Below are 23,217 nucleotides of genomic sequence, written 5' to 3' on the forward strand. Positions count from 1 at the left end.
CGTGCACTCGTCTTTCCCTAATTCGATAGCGGACCTTATTGACAGAAATACGGGTTCGTGGAAGACTGAGGTTCTTGATAATATTTTTTGGTCGGTGGACAAGCAACGCATTCTTACTACTCCTATTGGAGGTGCGGGAACGGCTGTTCAAATTATATGGGATTTCTCGAATTTGGGTAGTTTTACGGTTAAAAGTTGCTATCATAACATTATGAGTCGCCATAGTTTGCACGTTGAAGATGGCTTGGTCGCTCAAATAGTGGATCGCACTCTTACAACTGGAAATGGCTTTGGAAACTTGACGTACCACCAAAAATTCGGGTATTCTTATGGAGATCATGTATGGAAGCTTTACCGTGTAAAGTTGAATTGTTTCGACGGAGGATTCTCTCGGACCCGTTGTACGATATTTGTGGAATAGAATCTGATTCCTTGCCGCATATTTTCTTTCACTGTCATGGAGTTAGGCAGGTGTGGGAACATTTACCAATTTCTCTACCCACTAGCGACACAATTCCCTCGGTTTGGAGCTGGGTGAGCTAATTGGCCCGAGAGCTTTCCGTAGAACAGTTTCACCTGGCTGCAGTGGTTCTTTTGGAGCATTTGGGATCGCCGGAATAAGCTGTTGCATGGTGATGAATATCGGGCATTTGGGGAAATTGTGGGATGGAACAGCACGTACATGGAATCATATCGTGGAGCTCGTTTGAGTGGTAGCGTCATCGACAAGCGGTCCCAGGCCATCTTGTGGTCTCCACCACCAATAGGGGTGATTAAAGTTAACGTTGATGCTGCCTTTTTGCAAGGTAAAGATCACTATTACACATCTATGGTTGCTAGAGATTCACAAGGTCAAAGTATGTGGTGGCAGAATTTTAGGCACCTTGGACGTGTGTTACCTGCTGAGGGGAAGCTCGGGCTGTTTTGCAAGCTACTATTATGGCGTTAAGCTTATGATGGCCTGACATTATTATTGAGGGTGATTGTCTCCCACTGATCGATGCGCTCAATGGCCGAGGTTCTTCACTTACTTCATTCGGTGCTATTATTGAGGCAGTTTTAGCTCGCTCTTGTCTCTTCTCTTCTATTTCCTTTCCTTTTGTAAGCCGTGATACCAATAAACTAGCTCACGAAATTGCTTCGCGTGAGAATTTGGATTCATTGGAAGGTGTAACCCTCCCTCTGTTTTTTGCCATGAGTGCCTAATATAATTATGTTTTTCCCGTAAAAAAAAAATATCCTTTCCGAAGTTTGTTTTTTGTTAAAATTTTATTAACTAGTCTCCATGAGAACGTAGTTGTTTCATTATGTTAAAGAATAGAGATTTAATGGACGAATTGAGAACCGTGGAATCAAAAAAATCGACCTACAAATGTCAATTTTTTGGATGGTGAGTCAAAATTTGCAGGTCGATTATAAGGCAAATGTTTGACATGTCAATTTTTATCAGCCATTTTCAACATCATGCTAATGTCGATTGCTTATCAAAAAGTCGACATCTTGCTGTCGTTTTCGATTGTTCCACTCGATCTTCAAATGTCAATATTTGTTTGTTTCAATTTTTTATATATATGAAGGCAAATTTTTAGTTCTTATAAAAGCTTAATACAAATACGGTATAACTCTTGGATATTTGACTTTCGAAGTCAAATATAATTTAATGTTTTAACTTTCTTTCAACAAATTTTATTTATTTAGATAATGGGGTTTATTGTTGTTAGTTAGTGGTCCGTTATTTTGAGCTTAGTGGTTAATTATTTTAGCACGTGTTTAATTAGTCCACTAACCCATCAACCCACTAACTATCTCTTCTAGTGTGTTATTTTTTGTGCATTACAAGGAGCTCTCGGATTCTATAAATAGGAAAGGTCATCAGTTCATTTACTACTGATTTCTGAAGAGAGTGGAGAGTATAGAGCTTTGGTTGTTAAAACATGTTCTACAACATCTTATTTTGTTTATATTTTTCTCACTACAGAATAATGGATCTTCTGCTCATTCTGAATCTGCTCAAAATAGGCATGAATTTGAAAGTATTTTTGCAGTAGTTTATGATTTATTTAATTTTTGACCAATGTTCTTGCTTTTGTTTTTAACTCCTTATTTATTTGAACTCCTCTCTTTTGTTTTTTATATTTGATATAATATTCAGAGGGAGTTTGAAGTATTTGATGCAAAGGGAGTCACTTAAAATTGGTTTTGATGAGAAAGTCAATAATGATGAGTTTGTTGGATATTTGACTTTCAACATCACAAATAATTTAATGTTTTAACTTTCTTTAAATCATTTTTATTTATTTAAATAATTGGGTTTATTGTTATTAGTTAGTTGTTATTAGTTACTGGACGGTTATTTTAAATTTAGTGGCTAATTATTTTAGCACATATTTAATTAATTCACTAACCCATTATCTATTCTACTGTGTTATTTTTCGTGCGGAACAAGGAATTCTCGGATTCTATAAATAGAAGAGGTCCTCAGTTCATTTACTACTGATTTCTGAAGAGAATGGAGAGCAGAGAGTTTTGGTGTTGGAGCATTTTCTAATACAAAATTGAGTCTGTTTGTTTTCAATATCATTGAGTATTAGTTTGTATTCATAGAGTTCTTTTATGCATAGATCGTCATTGATTTTAGGAATTCTTGTACAAAGAAATCAACTTGTGATTTCTTCATGAAAGAGAAGATCTTTACCTTTTTGTGTGTATTCTTTGAGTAATTTTTTAATAAAGTTTTTGCGCGTAAAGACACATCCACAAGTTATATACTTTTGGATAATGATTTAAAACTTGTTTTATTTAATTTCTGCTACATAACATTTCTTTACACAAACTTTTATCAAATCATATATGTAAATATTTTGTATTTTCTATATTAATTTACACGAATTCAAAGGCAATGAATTTTTCCAATAACTTAAATACAAATTTCTTACAATTGTTAAACTTGCACGATTTTTCCATAAAAGTTCACAAATATCAGTGATGAACCTAATGGTAGATCTCCATAATTTATTTCTTGGATACTTATGAATAATTTAAATTATTCTAAATTTAAATTATAAACTCCAGAAGTACAATTACTCCATTAAGGTTTAATATTCTCAGTATCCTTGACCTTATCAAATATATTAGTATCTCGTTACAACAGTTCTTGTTATACATTGGAGAATTCAACTTGAGTCATTGACACTTGATATATATTTATTCAAATTACATAATATTCATGTAATATTTTGAATTACTTACTAAATACCACATTTTAATGAAAGAAACAACCAATAACATACGGGATCGGTGCAGTATATAATAATGTAACAACATGAACAGAACCATCGATCGGTAATTTATCGAAGTCGAAGAATAATGTTACGACTCAATTTTCTAGCCATTCTTCTTGGTACATTTTTTGTTGTTACAAATGGAGCAAATAAAACCTTTTATGATTATTATTCTTATCTTTGGGGAACTGATCACTTTATTATTAATCCCCAAGGAACAGAAGTCCAACTAAAGTGTGATAAGTCATCAGGTATACGACGATTCGTTATAAGACGAACGAATTAACTATTTTTTATATAGATAAAACTATTAATTATTTTGATTGAATATATAAATGCATTTATGTAGGTGCTGGATTCCGATCCAAATCTCAGTACGCATTCGGAGTTTTCCGTATAAAAATGAAGATACCAAATAAGAAAACTGGAGGGATTGTAACAAGTTTCTACGTAAGGGCTATCGATATTTTTTTTTACTTAATATTTTAATGAAAGTAATTATCATATTAATAATGTGTATTTATTTGTAATTGGCAGTTAACTTCACAAGGAGATAATGAGGACCCGGGTGCAAATCATTTTGAACTCGACTTCGAGTTTTTCGGGACAACCAACGCAACAATACAAACCAATGTTTTTATGAACGATAGTGGGCATAGAGAACAAGCTTTCAAACTTTGGTTTAATCCTGCATGGGATTTTCACACTTACGAAATTCGTTGGAACCCGTACTTGATACTGTAAGAACATGCATCCCTTACTTGCGGCTTTCTAATGTTTTCGTTTATTCTATGCTGCACTGTACGAAATTCATTTTTGGGTAGATTTTTACTATTTATTTACACACAGGCGAATACACACATCCACGTTACGTGTGAGTAAATAATCTGCGAAAAATTTATCCGGTGTAGCTTAAATTTGATGCATGGTTTCAATTTATTCTGTGTTAATATTGTATTTCACCTGTAATATTTATTTATAACATAGGGCAAATTACGGTCACCCCTGAGTTATGGTCAAATTACGAAATCCCCCTCATCCTTGAGTAATTACAGCCACTCCCGTCAACTATGTAGTACCTTACGAAAATATCCATCCAGAGGTAAATTTAGGGATGTGAAATCGGTAAAACCGAACCGAAATTTCGATACGCCAACATTTCATACCGTTTACCGAACTGAATATACGATTTGGTTCGGTAAATAACCGAATTATATAATTTTATGTAAAAACATTTAAAAGGAGAGGATGGCTGTAATTACCCAAATGTCTTTTTTCCCCATAATTTGCCCTTATAACATATTATCCAGATTAGGAATAATAATAAAATGTGTCTAAATATGGAAACTGTCAGACTCATGGTAATTGTTCTAATAATATAAAGGAATATTCTAATATCTTCTTAATTTAATCATATATTTGTATAATTTATTCTAGATGTATTTATTATATGTCAAACTTTCACCTTTCTTTAATCATATTGTAACTGAATAAAAAGTGATTGACTTAATTTTAGTAATATATTAATAATTTTTCTGATGATATATGATATATTAATTTTAGTTATATTTGTTGTAAATTTGTTCCAATGGTTGTGATTGCAGATTCTCCATTGATAACATTCCTATAAGAGTGTACTATTACACAGTACTTCAACCCTATCCGATTGTTCCGATGTATGTACAAGCAAGTATATGGGATCCACCGCCCGAATGGACTTGGCCCGGACCGGTCAACTGGGAAAACGCTCCCTTCATCGCGCACTATTCCGATTTCGGGTTCGACGCTTGCCCTGCGCCCACTGCAAATATTAAGGAATGCTACAACGATAGATACTATTGGAACAACCTTAGTTACATACAACTCAGTGACCATGAGAAACAAGTGATGAAGACGTACCGGCAAAAGTATATGACTTACGACTATTGTGACAACCCTTCTACTAGGAAACTTGAATGCGTTTACGAAAACAAATAGTAGTGCACGAAAAAAGTATAGAACTATCGTTGTTGCGCAATGGTAACCGTAAACGGTTATTGCAACATATATATATGTATCGAATTTCTATGATTACATCTATAACAAAAAATAATTGCTTATTATTGTCCGAGTTTTAATTTATCAAATTTTCAGTTATCACTTATCAGGGATCTTTGAATTATATCGATAACGAATTATAGTTTATTTTCTTTATGTTTTTAATTAGGGATATCCGCAGTACATGAACTACCAATTGAACATGTGACTGAAACTCATGATTGTACGTAAAATAATAAACCCGTAAGGTTGAGTAATTTTGACCGATGAATGTATGTCAAGTACCGTCGGTTAATGTCGTTTTCATCGATGCAATCGTATTGAAGGATATTTAGGGTTTCCATTTTTTTTATTTGACTGTTCAAAAAGTTATCAGTAATTAAGTCTATATATATATATTTGGTATATATAAGATTTTTATTTTATTGATTTCTTTGATGCTAATTATGGATATCAATTTGCATCATTTTTCTTATGAGATTAGTTATTTTAGTAATGAAGTCTATTTTTGAGTTCTTTGAAACCAATTGAAAAATGGTTTGCCCGTTCTCTTTTATACTAAATTTTGGCATATTGTGAGTTCGGATGTCATTGTATGTATTCTCAATTTCCTTAATGACAAAATTCTTCCTCCTCGCTTTAACTTCACTTACATAGTTCTTATTCTTAAAACTAATCAACCCGAGCGTATCACGGATTTTAGACCCATTAGCTTATGCAACGTTATCTATAAATCTGGGTTTAAAGTCATAGCTAATCGCCTTAAATTGGTCTTAAAGATCTAATTTCTCCTATCCAATCCGCTTTTGTTCCAAATCGTCTCATCACAGATAATGTCCTTGTTGCTTTCGAAGTAAACCACTACATTAGAACAAACTCAAATATCCGTACGCATTTTATGGTTGTTAAACTCGATATTAGTAAAATGTATGATCGGATAGAATGGTGTTGTGTTCAGAAAATTCTGCATCGATTTGGTTTACCTTCTTCCTTTATTGATCTTAGAATGCTCTGTATCTCATATGTTTCTTATACATTTCTGTTTAATGGCTCTCAGTTTGGCTCCGTATCGCCATTGAAAGAATTTATGGTCCCGAACTCGTTTAATACAGAGATGTTATATTAAGTGCTATGACACTTGTATAAACATGCAACGGAAATATAAAAACAATACTCAGATCTAAAAATGTTCACAAGTAAAACTTGTGAATTTGCTCTTTACAGGACGGAAAAATTATATTAAAACAGTATTACACGAATACAAAGAGAAGATGTACGAAAAAAAAATTCCAATCTAGAAACAAAAAGATAAATACTAAAAATTCTAGATTTCAAAGAATGTACTCGTGAGGAGTACGTGAAGAATGTACTCATGAGGAGTACGTAAAGAATGTACTCATGAGGAGTACGTAAAGAATGTACTCAAAAGGATTACGTAAAAATAGATTCTAAAAACACACTAAAAATCTCATGTATTCTTTTCAGCTCTCGGTTTTTATTTCTTAGAAACCGCAAATTCCTTGAGTCTTGAAGTCGGTATTTATAGACATTCCAAGCTTCCATTCTTCAGCCCATGATCTGCAAGAAAACCAACTACAAGAGCACTCAAGAACATGGGTTAGTGGGTTAGTTTAGTAGTTAAATAATATCCACAATTTAACCCACTAAGCACTACTTAGCCCACTAAGCAATATACTTAGCCCACTAAGCCATATACTTAACCCACTAAGCACTACTTAGCCTATAACTAAAATTTAGTTTAAAAATAAGAGAGTTAAAAAACAAATTGTGGAATTCCACATTCCTCGTGTTTCAAACTCCCCATTTTTTTAACTTTCTGATCAAAACTAAATTTTAGCTTAACTCCCCCTGAATATGATAACCAATATAGCAAATAACAAAATAGTGCAATCCTAGCATAAAAGTTCATAGGGAAAATAACAAACTGAACAAAAACAAATATTGTTCATAAAAATAACTTTAAAGCAGAATATACAAAGTCTTCTCAGTATCAGTTGCTGTCTGTTCCTCCATCACTAGCACTGGACCCACTGCTTTCCTCTGCTCCTTTAGCTTCACCCTCATTCTTTTCTTCTTCTTCATTAACTCCATGCTCTCTGCCTCTTGCATCCAAAGGATGAGAAGTCCCTGCTTCAACTTCATGACCAGCTTGTTCTCCCCCTTTTTGACCAGAAAGAGCTTTTTGGAGCATTTCCACCATGGACTGGTGATAAATGATCTGAGCTAGGGAGTTATTAAGCTGTTGTAACAAAGGAGCTCGACGAACATAAACAAGGATGTTAGGGGTGTTGTCAACATGAGGAGCAACACCTTCAGTACCAAGATTATTTTGTCCCGATTCAGTTGGGAGAAAATTATCTCCATTCCAGGGAAGATCTTGGACATGAGGAGCTTTTAGAAAATTTTGAGAAACAATGATCATGCCAAGTGGAGTGTGAAGATATTCTGATTCATCTTGGCCCAAATTTTGAGAAAGCAGAATGGAGTAGATGAGAGATGGATATGGAAGATGAGTGGATGATGAAATTTTCTGGGCAAGTTGACCTATATTGTTGAAGAAAAGTTTGCCAAAATCAATAGGTAACCCCATCCCCAATTTGTACATGTGCACTGCATGAGGTTTAGTAATCACAGAGACATTTTTGGATGGAATCCAATTCATCAATGTGAGTCTGAACAAGACAGAGAAAAATGCAGTAAGTTGAGAAACTTTGAATTTTTTGGGGTGAGCAGGCCAAGATTTTAGCCGATTGCCAGAAAGAGTCTTACAAACCTCAGTAAAATCACCATAATTATCCTCATCAATCACAGTAGGAGTTTGTAAATGAGAGTTGATAATTTTGGGAGAAAAGGAGAAAATGGAATTTCGCACAAAAACTTTTCCAAAGTTTGGAGAATTTTTCTTTAAAAAAGAGGTTTGTAAATTGACATAAAATTCCTTCACAACAGAGGGATCATAAGGACATGCAACCTCAACTAGACTAAGGATTTTTCTTTGATCAAGAAAAGCAGTGATCCTATGTCTATCAAACTCATCCTTGGAAATTTTCTTTCCCTCAATGAATTGGCAATTCATGATTTGAGGACTCAAATTTGAATCAGATTCAAAATAAAAAAGTAGGACTGAAGGCATTGTTTACCTCAAAAGGAGTTGACAGATCCTTCCCATCCAAGTCGAGCTCTTCTTCCTCTGAGGATTCCTCTTCTTCTGAGTCTTCAAGTTCATCAGGTATGTATGCTGGCTCAGGTGATGCAACAGGTGGAGCAACATCTTCTTCCATCTGAGATGAGTCCTCAGAAGAGTCACTGTCTGACTCTGAGGATGGCAAGTTCTTGCGGAAGGAGGCAAGTGGAACTTCCCAGCTGTCATCACTTTTCTCTTCTTCTTTAACCTGGGAAGGTGATGCATCCACTTGGACAGCTGCCTCTGCCAGAGTTTCCAGAGGATCTTCATGTGGAGCTGAGGGTGTTTCTTCAGTGGTGGTAAAATCCTGGTCATCAACAGTGGGAATATCTACATGCACAACGGAGGACATCCTAGAAAAGTCAGGCATTTCCTCATCTTGGTAGGGAGCAGCATCCTCAGCAGCACTCTGAGGGGCATTGGCTGAGACAGTAGGTGCAGCAGCATTTTCAGAAACATGTGCAACAACATCTTCGGAAACAGGATGTTGAGAAGAGGCTACTGCCATGTTAGGCTGAAGTGTCTCCCCCTGAGTTGATGCTGGTGGAGTCGAGTCTTTGGAAGATGACTCAGTGGAGCTTGAGGAGAGAGCTTGGGCTTCTGGTTCTGCAAAGGTAGGATCTCCTTCTTCATCATCTGTTTCTTCATCAACCAAATGAAGGCCTCTTGGTGGGTTTAGCCTAACTGGAGTACGACCGCCTCTTCCTCCTCTTCTTCCACCTCTGCCGCCTCTGCTAGGAGAATTTCCTCCCCTCCGACGTTGTGACCCAGTTGCATTCAGATCTGGGAAGGGATTCATGCGCTTGGACCGGCGAGTAGGAAACCTTCCTCCAGTGGAAGAGGGACCCACGTTCTGGAAGTTGTCTGGGTCAATCGGATTCAGCTCGTCTCCGGGCTCAATAAAGATGATCGGCATAGCTTCAAGGTTGACAGGATGAACGATGATGGCTAGATTAGGATCTGCTGGTTCAGGTGCTGCAGCATCGTTGTGGAGATCACCAACAACTGGAAGAGGATTTCTAGGAGGAGATGCCATGTTACAGTAGAAAAAAAATTCTTCTTGTGCTCGTGATTTTTTAGTGTGAATTTTCGTAAAAGAAGCAAGAAATTTGTATGCCCTAATTTTTGCAGAAAAATTGAAGTGGAGAAGGTGAAGAAGTGGTGTGCGTTTTTCTTGTAAAAAGTGTGATTAAGGAGAATAAAAGTTTATTTGGCAGTTTAAAACAAAACGTGACACATGGCACAATAAGGAGTGAATTTAGTGGAAAATAAAAGACTAACCCATGTAACCCATGACCCATATAAATAGTGATAATGCAATAAACATAATAATAATAGTAATAAAAATAATAACACTCACAAAATTTACACTTAATTAATAAACACATCTTTTAGTGATTAGTAGTGTGAGAAAAAATGGCTAACAGGCATAGATAAGTATAATTTTTTTTTTTATTTTTTTTATTTTTTTTTTATTTTATAAAACTATTAATTTCAAGTCAAACAATTCACTTGGAACATGATCAAGTCTTCAGTTTGAAAGTTCCTCAGTTACTAAGATATGACTATTCAGATATAAGAGTTTGACTTATGTGATTATAATTGTTCTCTGAATGTTTACATGAAGCATGATCACGTTTCAAGGTAAAGACTTCCAGTTACTTATTTAGAGACTAATATATCACAGTGTAGCCATTATTTAAAGAAGCTAAGCTTCAGTAAATTATGTTGCAGCTTAAGATGTTTGATGAGGTGCTGCAACAAATTTCAAGACATGTTTATTGAGTACATATCCCGAGAGATTTTCTAAGTTTAGAGAACCTCTCATAATCTAATGCCTTTGTAAAGATGTCAGCCAGCTAATCTTCTGTAGGAATGTACTTTAAGCACACTATATTTTTCTCAACTATATCACGAATAAAATGATGTTTAAAATCTATGTGTTTAGTTCGTGAGTGTTGAACATGATTTTTTGAAATATTAATAGCACTTGAATTATCACAATATATGGTCAATGTGTCACTGGTTAATCCATAATCCCCCAACATCTGTTTCATCCAAATTAGTTGGCCACAACATCCTCCAGCAGCTACATATTCTGATTCAGCTGTTGAAAGTGATACACAATTTTTTTTTCTACTAAACCATGAAACCAGGTTATTCCCCAAAAAGAAACATGCATCTGATGTGCTTTTTCTGTCACTAATATCCCCATCCCAATCAGAATCACTAAAACCTATCAAATTAGTATTAGTGTCTTTGAAAAACTGAATACCTAAATCTGATGTACCTGCAACATACCTAATAATCCTCTTCACAGCTTAAAGATGAGTGACTTTGGGATTAGCTTGATACCTGGCACACACACAAACACAAAACATAATATCAGGTTTGCTTGCAGTTAGATACAGTAGGCTTCCAATCATGCTTCTGTATAGGGTGCTGTCAACATCTTCAGCAACATCGTCCTTGGACAATTATTGACTTGAGCCTATTGGAGTTTTCATGTGCTTGGCTGACTCCAACTCAAACCTTTTGACCAGATTGTGAGCATACTTCTTTTGATTTACAAAAATTCCTTCACTTGTCTGTTTGATTTGGAGTCCTAGGAAGTAGTTCAACTCTCATACCATGCTCATTTCAAAAGTGTGAGACATAGAATCTACAAAAGATTGTAAAAGGTTAGCACAAGTAGAACCAAAAACAATATCATCAACATATACCTCTACAATAATGATATGGTCATTTGTTCTTCTGACAAATAGAGTTCTGTCTGCCTCTCCTCTAGTAAATTGTATTTCAAGTAAGAAGTCAGTGAGTCTTTGATACCAAGCTCTAGGAGCTTGTTTAAGACCATACAAAGCCTTCTTAAGCTTGAACACATGATTAGGCTTGGCAGAGTCTTCAAAACCCTTGAGCTGCTATACATATGCTTCTTCATTTAAAACACCATTTAGAAATGCACTTTTGATATCCATTTGATACAGTTTGATTTTAAGAAAACATGCTATAGCAAGAAGTAACCTAATAGATTCAATTCTGGCCACTGGAGTAAAGGTCTCATCAAAATCTATACCTTCTATGTGAGCGTAAACTTGTGCTACTAACCTAGCCTTATTTCTAACCACTGTACCTTTTTCATCAGTTTTGTTTTTGAAAATCCACTTAGTTCCTATCACATTTACATGACTTGGTCTGGGAACTAAGTACCAAATATCATTCCTGATGAACTGATTCAGTTATTCATGCATTGCATTGATCCAGAATTCATCCTTCAGTGCTTCTGCAATATTCCTAGGTTCGACTGAAGATACAAAGCAAGTAGTTCCAGTTAGTGCACATTCAGAAGATAGATTTGCAAATCTTACCATATCTCTGTAATTCACTCTCTCTTTTCTTCTGGTCCATATCCCATCAAATATATCTCCCACAACTTGAGTAGAGGGGTGATTTTTCTGGATTCTATTTGATGGTTCTTTTCTGCAGACATCATGAGTTGGCTGCGTTTCAGCTTCTTTGTTCTCCATAGGAAGTATTGAGTCAGATGTGGGAACACTTGGCTCAACACCCTCTTCTCTTGACACTGGACTGTTTATATCTAGAGCATCTGTGGCAGTAGTGTCTCCTCCGGTTGTTTCTCTTTAGCAATCAGGTCATCAACTTCATCTTCAGCTGTTGTACTGCGGAGATCAGCAAAATCATCAAATACCACATTTACAGATTCAATAGTGGTTCGAGTTCTTAAGTTATATACTCTATATGCATGAGTGTTATTAGAGTATCCCACAAATAAACTCAAATCACTTTTTGAATCAAATTTAGCTAGATGATCTCTGTCATTTAGGACATAGCAAACACATCCAAACACATGCATGTATTCTAGATCAGATTTTTCTCTTAATAAATACACCAAAGTATATCTCGAAAAATCATCAACACACACAAATACATATTTTTTACCACCTAGGCTTTCAACCTCTATAGGACCCATAAGATCCACATGCACAAGTTCAAAACAAATGGTGGTACCAACGTGTTGTAACACTTTGTGTGATTCTCTAGTTTGCTTTCCTTTCTGGCACATTCCACATATAGGAATATCCTTGATCTTGAGATCTGGAATTCCGCTTATGGAATTGTACTTGTTGAGCAACTTCAGAGTTTTGAAGTTTGTGTGCCCTAATTTCTGGTGCCACAGCTGTACTTCACTTACTCTTGAGCTCTTGCATGAGATGGTGTCACCTGTTTGATAACAATTATCCATTAACCTGGAACCTGTCAGTACACAATGATTTTGATTATTAAAAACAAAAAAACAATGTTTATCAAATTGAACACGTAGATCGTCATCACACAATTGACTAATACTGATGAGATTTGACCCCTATCCTTCAACATGTAAGACATTTGAAAGTTTTGGAAGTCCCTCAATACTGAGTGTTTCACGTCCAACCACTTTGCCTTTAGCTCCTCCTCCATAGGTTACACGTCCACCATTGAGTGTATGGTAGTTTGATATAAACTCTTTAGTTCCAATTATATGCCTAGAGCATCCGCTATCAAAGTACCATGAACCTGAAATGTTAGCATTTAAAGAAATGTATACTGCCTTGCACATAAGCTTACCTTTGGGAGTCCAGATTCTACACTCTTTTTTGGTAAATTCTACCTTTTTTCTTCGAGGTGTTCCCAGGAGTGATGTGACTCATTCTGTACAACATTTTGTCACTACTTAGTTTCTCACAAAATGGACGGATATGTCCTGGTGAGAAACAGTAATGACAAATGTATCCCCTTATTCTGGATTCTGGAGTGGTGACTGTGGTATTTATGCATTCTTTCCCATTTGAACCCTTCTCTTTTACAAAGACAATCTCCTTCTTCTTTACTGGCTTGTGTTTCTTCACTTGGTTTTTGAACCCTAGACCTTCATTTTTGTTGTACTTCTCCAGTGACACAATCTCTTTGAGTTTAGTTGTGCCGGTATTCATCCTCTTGATTGCTAGAGTCGCTTCTTTGAGTTCATCTTTCACCTTTGCCAGTTCAAGATCCTTCTTGGTGATACCAACCTCCAAATGAGTGATTGTTTATTTGAGAGAAGAATTTTCCTTGTTGGCTGCATCTAGAGCATGAGTCTTCTTCTCCAAGTCACTGAACAATTTCTTGTACATTTCTTCCTCATCTCCTACTGCTTCTTTACTGTATTCTGCAGCATTCAAAGAAATAGAGTTCAAACATGTATAATGACTATTATCTAACTCAAAAATTTCAGTTACTGAAAGTGTTGCAGCATCTAGAGAAACTCCTTGTGATTCTGTTTCAGAAAAAATTTCAGTGATATATCTGACTGAAAGAGCCTGTTTAGTGGATTGCTGCTCCTCTGTCTGTTCAGGTTGCTCTTCCTCCTCATCAGTGACAGCACAAATCAGACTCATTCCTCTTCTTCTCAAGGTATTTGCACATTCATTAGCATAATGTCCAAATCCTGAACATGCCCTGCATTTAATATGATCCAAGTTAGGTGGTTCAAAATTTGAACGAATAAATGGAGATTTTTTAAAGTGTTTTGAGAAGATGTTTGAAGAAATGTTCTCTGTGGAATAGATCTGTTCCGGGGCTGAGTTTGTCGATTTTGTGGAGAGCCATCTGGAAATAACTGTATGGGCTTGATTCTACTTCTTCTGTATGCCCTATTGAATTTCAAAATCTGAAATGCCACATTGTTGAGACATTCCCCTGCATCATCAGCATACTCCGAAGCAACTTCTTCCTTCTATAATTCTGCCTGGAGTGCATTTGAGATGACCTTACCTTTCTCCTTTCTCTGATCTTCAAAGTTCATCTCTCTAGACCTTAAGCTACCAATTAATTCGTCCAGACGTAGAGATGATGTGTCTTTGGCCTCTTCAATTGCAGTAACTGTCATGCTGAATCTTTCTGGAAGAGTTCTCAGTACCTTATTCACCAGTGTCTCATTGCTCAAAGGACCACCTAAGGATTGAAATTCATTAACTAAATCAATCAATTTCTCATTGTATTGAGAAATTGTTTCAGTTTCTTCCATTCTCAGTCTCTCAAATTTGGAAGAGAGTAATATGAGCTTAGTTCTTTTGACACTGTCTGATCCTTCAGAATGTAGCTAAAGCACCTCCCAAGCGTCCTTCGCAGAAGTACATACTGAGATCAATTTAAACATTGTTAAATGTACTGAATTAAAGATTGCATTTAACGCCTTTGAGTTTTGATTAGCATTTGATAGATCGTATGCTGTCCACCGTAATTCTGGTGTTGGAAATACATCTCCATCCGCATCTGTTGTAGTTGGTGGCTTCCATCCAGTAAGAATAGATCTCCAAGCTCTCTCATCAATGGCTTTGATGTACGCCCTCATCTTGACTTTCCAGTAGGTGTAGTTTGTGCCATCAAGTACATGAGGTTGCATAGAAGCAGTCATCTGAGTATCCATCACGAATTCGTTTCTGAAAAAGAAATAGGAACAAACACTAAGTATACGTCAAGTGTTGGCTCTGGTACCAATTGAAAGAATTTATGGTCCTGAATTCGTTTAATACAGAGATGTTATATTAAGTGCTATGACACTTGTATAAACATGCAGCTGAAATATAAAAACAATACTCAGATCTAAAAATGTTCACAAGTAAAACTTGTGAACTTGCCCTTTACATGACGGAAAAATTATATTAAAACAGTATTACACGAATACAAAGAGAAGATGTACGAAAACTTCTTCCTTATGAATGAATCATTAACATGATCATTCTTATATTCAAATCTAGAAACAAAAAGATAAATACTAAAAATTCTAGATTTCAAAGAATATACTCGTTAGGAGTACGTAAAGAATGTACTCGTGAGGAGTACGTAAAGAATGTACTCATGAGGAGTACGTAAAGAATGTAGTCAAAAGGAGTGCGTAAAAACAGATTCTAAAAACACACTAAAAATCTCATGTATTCTTTTCAGCTCTCGGTTTTTATTTCTTAGAATCCGCAACATTCCTTGAGTCTTGAAGTCGGTATTTATAGACATTCCAAGCTTCCACTCCTCAGCCCATGATCTGCAAGAAAACCAACTACAAGAGCACTCAAGAACATGGGTTAGTGAGTTAGTTTAGTAGTTAAAATAATATCCACAATATAACCCACTAAGCACTACTTAGCTCACTAAGCAATATACTTAGTCCACTAAGCCATCTACTTAACCCACTAAGCACTACATAGCCTATAACTAAAATTTAGTTTAAAAATAAGAGAGTTAAAAACAAATTGTGGAATTCCACATTCCACGTGTTTCAACCATCACGAGGACTTAGGAAAGGGGACCCCATTTCCCTTACCTATTTGTTTGCTGCACCGAGGCTTTGATTGCCATGGTTACCAAAGCGGTCAACGAGCGAAGCATCCACGGCATTTGTGTAGCAGCTACAGCCCCGATCATTTCGAACTTGTACTTTGCCGACGATACACTCTTCTTTTGTAATGCCTCTGATCAGGATGCTACACTCTTAAATCAATTCTCGAGAAGTATACTAAAACATCAGGATATGAAATTAACCTCGACAAATCGACTGTGGTTTTCAGTTCTTCAACCCCTCAAGAATTCAAGGATTCAGTGGGCAATATTTTTGGTTTTAAGGTAGTGGACAAGCATGAGAGGTATTTGGGAATGCCGTGCTCGATGAGGCGATCCAGAAAAGAGGTGTTTGATTTTCTTAGGGACTGAGTCTTGAATAAAATCAATGGGTGGGGAGAGAAGCTCTTGTGTCGAGCAGATCAGGAAGTGTTGATCAAGTCGGTTCTCCAATCGATTCCCACTTACATTATGAGTTGTTTCCTTCTTCCAAAGGGTTTACTTGGCGAGATGGTATCGGCTATGCGGCGATATTGGTGGGGGCAATGGCTCTAGTAAAGGAACGACGTGGTTAACGTGGAATAAACTATGCTTACCAAAGGGTGAAAGATGTGAACGGGTTTTCGGGATATGGAATGCTTCAATCTTGATCTTTTGGCTAAACAAGGATGGCGAATAATCTCTCAACCGGATCTTCTTTTATCTCGAATTTTAAAGGCAAGGAACTACCCTACTGGAGAATTCTTCTCGGCGGTTATCGGTTCACGGCCATCGGCCACTTGGCGGAGCATCCTCGCGGCGAGACAGTACTTGAAAATGGGCTTAAGACGTCAAATTGGTAATGGTAGATCGACATCCATATGGGGAGACCAATGCATTGAAGAGGACGGTAACATGAGAATCATCACAAAACGTCCAAGGGAGAGCTCATTTCCGAATGCAGTGGTCGATATTATCGACCCACGCTCATACGCCTGGAATGTCTCGCTCATCAATCAATATTTTTGGACGGTGGGCCGAGATCGAATTCTTTCGAGTTATATAGGCGGTCCGAATACCAACAACCGGACTATTTGGCACTATGCTCGTGAAGGTAATTTTACGGTTAACTCTTGCTATAATCTTATCTTGGCCTCTTTAGGAATCGGAAATCGGAGTGGGGCGGGCAGCGGCTAAGCAACAATTAGCGGAGATTCAAACATGGCGAGATGGATTTGGACGGCTAAAATCCCACAGAAATTTGTATCTTCTTGTGGAGAACTCGGTTGAACATTCTCCCGAAGAGCGCGAAATTATTTCAAAGGAAGATTCTGACAAACCCATTTTGTGCCCTATGTGGAATAACAGAGACTCTCATGGACACAATTATAGAGTGCAGCCACATAAAGCAGATTTGGATTGAGCAGCCGTTCGATGTAGTGGGTCAGGCAACATTCCCGAATTTGGATAGCTGGCTAGAATATTTGTGGAATCTTCTTACGAAGGAACAAATATGATTGGCTATGTGGAAATTATGGGACTTGAGAAATAAATTTCTGCATGGAGAGGAACGGATATACGTGGAGAATATCGTAGGCTGGTGCAAGGACTAGCTAAACCTATATCAACAGCCGAACAAGTCGCTTCACTCTGGCCATATTACCACTCATCCTTCGTCCTGGCTACCCCCAAACCGGGTTGTTATCAAAATGAACGTCGATGTGGCTTTCCCTACTGGACTGAGAACACGCTTTCTTTATTGATTTAAAACGAGAAAAAAAACGTGAGAGAGAGAGAGAACGGTCTGAAATTCCACTACAAACTCGACCGAATTCGGATCGAATGGTAACCGGTATTCTCAAGTAACGTTCGAGAAATATGTTATTAATTTCATGTCGTGACCAAAAAATAATTGATGACAACAAAACAAAATACCGGTGACACATTTTTTTTATCGAACACAAAGTATAAACCTTTTTTTGTGATAAAAGTTGTGTTGTCATTTAATTAGCTATACCACTAATTTAATATACTTATGTTCGTTTGGTTAGGGAGATTAACCATTATTAATTGAATAATTGAATTTTTGTTTGATGTTTGGTATCTCAATAACTTGTCGGGTCAATCCGCACTGTATTATATAATCAATAATGTGTTAACCTAGGTTCTATAATTATCCAAATATAATAATCTTATCCAAAAATATATGTACGTAGGTTCTATTTTACTTATAAATTAAATGTTTTGTTTGAATAAATTGTCAACTATGTAATTTTTTTTTTCATAAAACCATATTAATTCTACTATTGCCAAGCCAATTAGTTGCCATCATAAAATTCTTTTCCTATTATGGTTATATATTGGAAATTTTGACCAAGTTAATTAACACGATTATTTTTGCAATTTTTAAATTGCATCTATATGTATTCCAAAAGGGGTAATGGCAAGTAGGCACATGACAAGGGCACTTAATTAAAAGAGGGACATCCAACTTTTTTGTCTTTCAATTAAATCCAACTCATTCAAACTTATTTGCAAATAAGGAAAATCCTTTTATATATACCAAAATTACCCCCAATTCATTGAAACCCAATTTAACTCCAATTTCATGATTTACACCCCAATTTAGCCCAATTTCATGATTTACACCCCAATTTAGCCCGATTTCATCAATTAACCAATTTTAACCCTAATTTTAATTTTGACCCCAATTTTGACCCGCCACCACCGGAGACCGCCGGTCGCCGGCGTTGACCAGCGTTGACTCTTTTTTTTTTTTTTGAAATTTTTTTTTCCTGGAATTTTTTTCCGGCCGGTCAACTGTCGTTAACCGCCGGGTCTCCGGCGTTGACTTTTTTTTTTTTTTTTTTTTTATTTATAATTTTGTTTTTTCTTAAAAAAAAATTTAATTAATATTACTGTCTTGGCTGCTAAATTACTGTCTCCGGCAGTTATTTAACTGTCGGAGACAGTAATTTAACTGTTAATTGACTTTTTTATTCTTAAAAAAAATATTTTTAATTAATATTACTGTGTTCGTTGCTAAGTTACTGACTCCGGCAGTTATTTAACTGTCGGAGACAGTAATTTAACTGTTAATTGATTTTTTTTTTCCTTAAAAAAAATATTTTAATTAATATTACTGCCTTGGATGTTAAATTACTGTCTCCAACAGTAATTTAACTGTCTTAGACAATAATATTAATAATATTACTGTTCAGAAAAATAATATTCATAATATTACTATCCCAAACAGTAATATTACTGTCTGAGACAGTAATTTAGTAGCCAAGATAGTAATATTAATTAAAATATTTTTTTTCTAAGAAAAACAATTAAAAAAAAAAAAAAAAGTCAACGCCTGAGACAGGCGGTCAACGGTGGTTGACTGGCCGGAAAAAAATTTCAGGAAAAAAAAAAGTTTCAAAAAAAAAAAAAAAATTCAACGCCGAAATCTGGCTGGAAAAAAAATATTTCATAAAAAAAATTATTTTCTGAAAAAAAAAAGTTTTTGGGGTTAATGTGATATAGTTGTTTAAATTCGGTGTCAATGTGTAATATTAAGGAAGTTAGAGTATAATGGGTGGAATTGATAAGAATTATATTATTGAGGGTATTTAAGACAAAAGACATGGGGATGGGCTTAATTGAGAGACTGTTTTTTTTGTGGACCAAAATGCATTTAAGTCCCATGTGATGGGCATTTTTGCCATTTGCTCATTCCAAAATATTTGCATGTTACATGTCAAAAAACATAGATTTAAAACATTGGGACATAAATTTATAGGAAAAATTACGACAATAATTATTGAGGTTTGACCGAATTATAATAAAAAACTCAAATGAAATAAATCTCAAAACTACAAATCCTCCATATTATTGACTTTTTTCAATATTTTATTATAAATTATAGAATTTGTAAATTCGACACTTGATATATTTCTCGAAATTGCAAAATATTAATGTAATATTTTTAATTACTTACTTATGAATGTAAAAGACACTAATTTATGTGATGGATGTAGTATATATATAATGATGTAAAAACCATTCATAATATATAAATAAAGAATTAAAAAAATGGCTACACTCACTTTTTTAGCCATTCTTCTTAGTCATTTTTTTGTGGCAGCAAATTGTACTTTTGATGATTACTACACCTATCTTTGGGGAGGCGATAACTTCATGATTAATCCCCAAAGAACCGAAGTCATGCTAAAGTTGAATAACTACTCAGGTTTCACTAATTAATCTTTCATCCTTTTTCTTTTACATAATTAAATTAAGACCCTGCGAAATATATATAATATATATATATATATATATATATATATATATATATATATATATATATATATATATATATATATATATATATATATATATATATATATATATATATTATATTTGCATGCATTGGATAAATTTCCATTTTGTAGAGGAGGCGATGTAAATCACACTAAGTATAAATTATGCGTGTGACAAAATTGACCTAAAAAGTATAGCCAGAGGAATTCAAACTCGAATCGTTTGACACATTTTCATTTTATTTTTGTGTATTATATTTCACTTGTCGTATAAATATTAATTATTGATGACTATACGGATATATGTAGGGGCTGGATTCAAGTCCAAACAGAATTACGGATCTGGAGTATTCCGTATATGCATGAAGATACTAAATAAGAAAACCGGAGGAATTATTACAAGTTTCTACGTAAGGCCGGGTATCATTTTTTTTTTCTATAAAATTAATTATGTTATTATTTTATATGTTTGTTTATTTTTATTTGGCAGTTAACTTCACTCCGAAATGATGAGAGCGCAAGTTCAAATCATTTTGAGCTCGACTTTGAGTTTTTCGGGACGAACGGAACGGTGCAAACCAATGTATTTATGAACGACACCGGTCATAGAGAACAAGCTTTCAAACTTCCATTTAATCCAGCATGAGATTTTCACACTTACGAAATCCGTTGGAACCCGTACTTAATACTGTGAGATCCCTTTCTTACGACTCTATCTATGTTAATATATATTAAATATCACCTATAATCTTATATTTAAAAGTAAGAAACGCTAGGGCAACCTAAGAAACCCTAATGGCATATTTACAATTTTTTTTAAATCAATTATTATTATTTAATTTGAGGCACTAAAACTGTATTTTTTCATTTAATATTTCTTCCTTTTGGCATTAATCCCGTGCATCGCACGGGGAGAATTGATAGTATATTATCAAGTAAATAGTAGCCAAAATAATTAAAAATGCTAATGAAATTTTTCTGAATCCGAAACCTGCATTTCTAAAAACGCACAAAAACGAAACCTATGTCAAAATAATGGTGTAGTTTCTAATTACGGACAATAACGAATCTTCTATTACTTTTTGTGCATTTTTATTAGGGATAATTATAGTTTTGGTCCCCCAAGTTTGTACGTTTTTCATTTTTGGTCCCCCATTTACCGCCATCAACAAAATACACATTAATATTGTCACATTTTAACACATTTAGTCCCTCCGTCTGTTTGACCGTTAAGTAGTAACGGTCAACGGCTGAATTTGGGGTTTTTCTCAATAACGGAAAAAATTTAAGACAAAAAAAAGATAAAAATTAACGGCCGATGTTAGCCCCAAAACCGGCTGTACTGGAGTGGTTATCTCATTCCAAGTTACTCCGCACATGCCTAATTCATCTTCTTCATATTATTTTGGTAAGAAATTTGGGATGCACTGGCGGTTCCATGAAGAAAAAATTGAGGGGAACAAATTATGAATTTTAGAATTTTTTTCAAATTGTAGTTATGCACTAGAATTTTAGATAAAAATTTATTAGAAGCTTGTAATTTTAATATTATGATACTAGATGTTAATATAGTATTATTATTGTGTTCTACGGTAATTGTGTTGATTAGGAAAAAAAAAGTCAACATTGTTAACCTAGAATACAATGTCGGTGACCGGCGTCAAAATCATATTAAATAAAAAAGTCAATGAAAAAAAAAAGTAAAAAAAAAAAATAAATAAAAAAACACAACAACAACAACGTTGGTCAACGGTCAGCGGAAATGCTTGTAAAAATCGGGGTCGTTTGTCAAAATTGATTAAATGATGAAACTGGGGTTAAATTAGGGTTGAATAAAATTTTAGGGGTTTTTAGAATATTTTAAAAGAATGCAGGGGTGTGAGTGCAATTTTAATCTATGAAAAATCCCAAATTCAGCCATAATTCAACAGTTGACCGTTACTTCTTGACGGTCAAACAGACGGAGGGACCAAATGTGTTAAAATGTGATAACATTAGTGTGTATTTTGCTGACGGCGGTAAATGAGGGACCAAAAGTGAAAAACATGCAAACTTGGGGGACCAAAAGTGAAAAACATGCAAACTTGGGGGACCAAAACTGTAATTATCCTTTTTATTATGTGTATAATCTTTATATATTATGCGTAAAAATAATTATTTGTAAATTCATCTACTCCAAAATCTCTTGTACCAAAAATGGCATCAAGTATCAACGTTAGCAAAGACTAAAATACCCCTTAACATCCATTTTTCTCCAATTTCATCCACAACCCCTATTTTACACATTATTGAATAGTGACCCAATTTGAACAAATTTTACACTAAACCCTCATCGACACATATTAATCTATTTTACCAAATTCATTTTCAAACCGTAATGTTTTTTGTAACAAATTTTATATTGATTGGGTACCCACGAATAACATGTCAATCGGATTCTTTTTTCATCCCAAAACAAAGTTTACTAGTTTAACCTATTTTGGGCTCATCAGGAGAACGACTTCAGTTCCCGAATAGTTTGTGTAGGGATGGTCAAGTCCCTTCTTCAACGTCAAGTCCAAGACTAGCGACAAGCTTCCCGTACACAATTGGGTGGGCCTGTTTAAACTTCAAAGGGGCATGCCATAATTGCCCGCACAACAACATGGAGCCTCTATGCCATAATAGTTTAAGCACATTCACCAACAAAGCTCTCGTAAGATACCACAGTATTATTCCCGGGGCATGACATCCTCCCCGACCAATAATAGTGTACGCCATGCTACATCGACTCCGCTTACGGTACCACAACACTAAACCTATGTGTAGTTACAATCTGCACCCCTCACACATTGAAACAACAGAAGTCCGGGAGGAACTTCCCACAATCGCCCAGTCATACTCTGCACGACCACATTCCACTCGACCCTGCATGTAACTTGCTAATTTGTCTCGAGATAGTGATTCACTTAATGTTTACTATAATAAAGTACTCAACGCGATTTGGGATAAACATTCAAATGTTAGATCAGTTTATACATGTACACAATATACTTAT

At 35.2% G+C, this 23,217-nt stretch overlaps 1 protein-coding gene across 1 annotated transcript; it reads left to right on the forward strand.

Moving 5' to 3' along the window:
* The first annotated feature begins 3,340 nt into the window (after positions 1-3,340).
* Positions 3,341-5,385, forward strand: LOC105962859 (xyloglucan endotransglucosylase/hydrolase protein 3). Its single transcript, XM_012987194.2, has 4 exons — positions 3,341-3,532; positions 3,631-3,731; positions 3,819-4,021; positions 4,886-5,385. Exons 1-4 carry the CDS (start codon positions 3,367-3,369, stop codon positions 5,256-5,258), a joined length of 843 nt encoding a protein of 280 aa, XP_012842648.2. The 5' UTR covers positions 3,341-3,366; the 3' UTR covers positions 5,259-5,385.
* Positions 5,386-23,217: the final 17,832 nt, after the last annotated feature.

This window comes from Erythranthe guttata, chromosome 1, assembly GCF_056151865.1.
Source record: "Erythranthe guttata isolate IM_541 chromosome 1, IM_541, whole genome shotgun sequence".
Lineage (NCBI taxonomy): Eukaryota > Viridiplantae > Streptophyta > Magnoliopsida > Lamiales > Phrymaceae > Erythranthe > Erythranthe guttata.

What these genes read in the sequence shown, in the direction of transcription:
- LOC105962859 (XM_012987194.2), top strand. Translation starts at nt 3,367, where the DNA reads ATGTTACGACTCAATTTTCTAGCCATTCTTCTTGGTACATTTTTTGTT. An exon ending in GGATTGTAACAAGTTTCTAC is followed by an intron (nt 3,732 to 3,818) that starts GTAAGGGCTATC and finishes TGTAATTGGCAG; the next exon opens with TTAACTTCACAAGGAGATAA. An exon ending in TGGAACCCGTACTTGATACT is followed by an intron (nt 4,022 to 4,885) that starts GTAAGAACATGC and finishes TTGTGATTGCAG; the next exon opens with ATTCTCCATTGATAACATTC.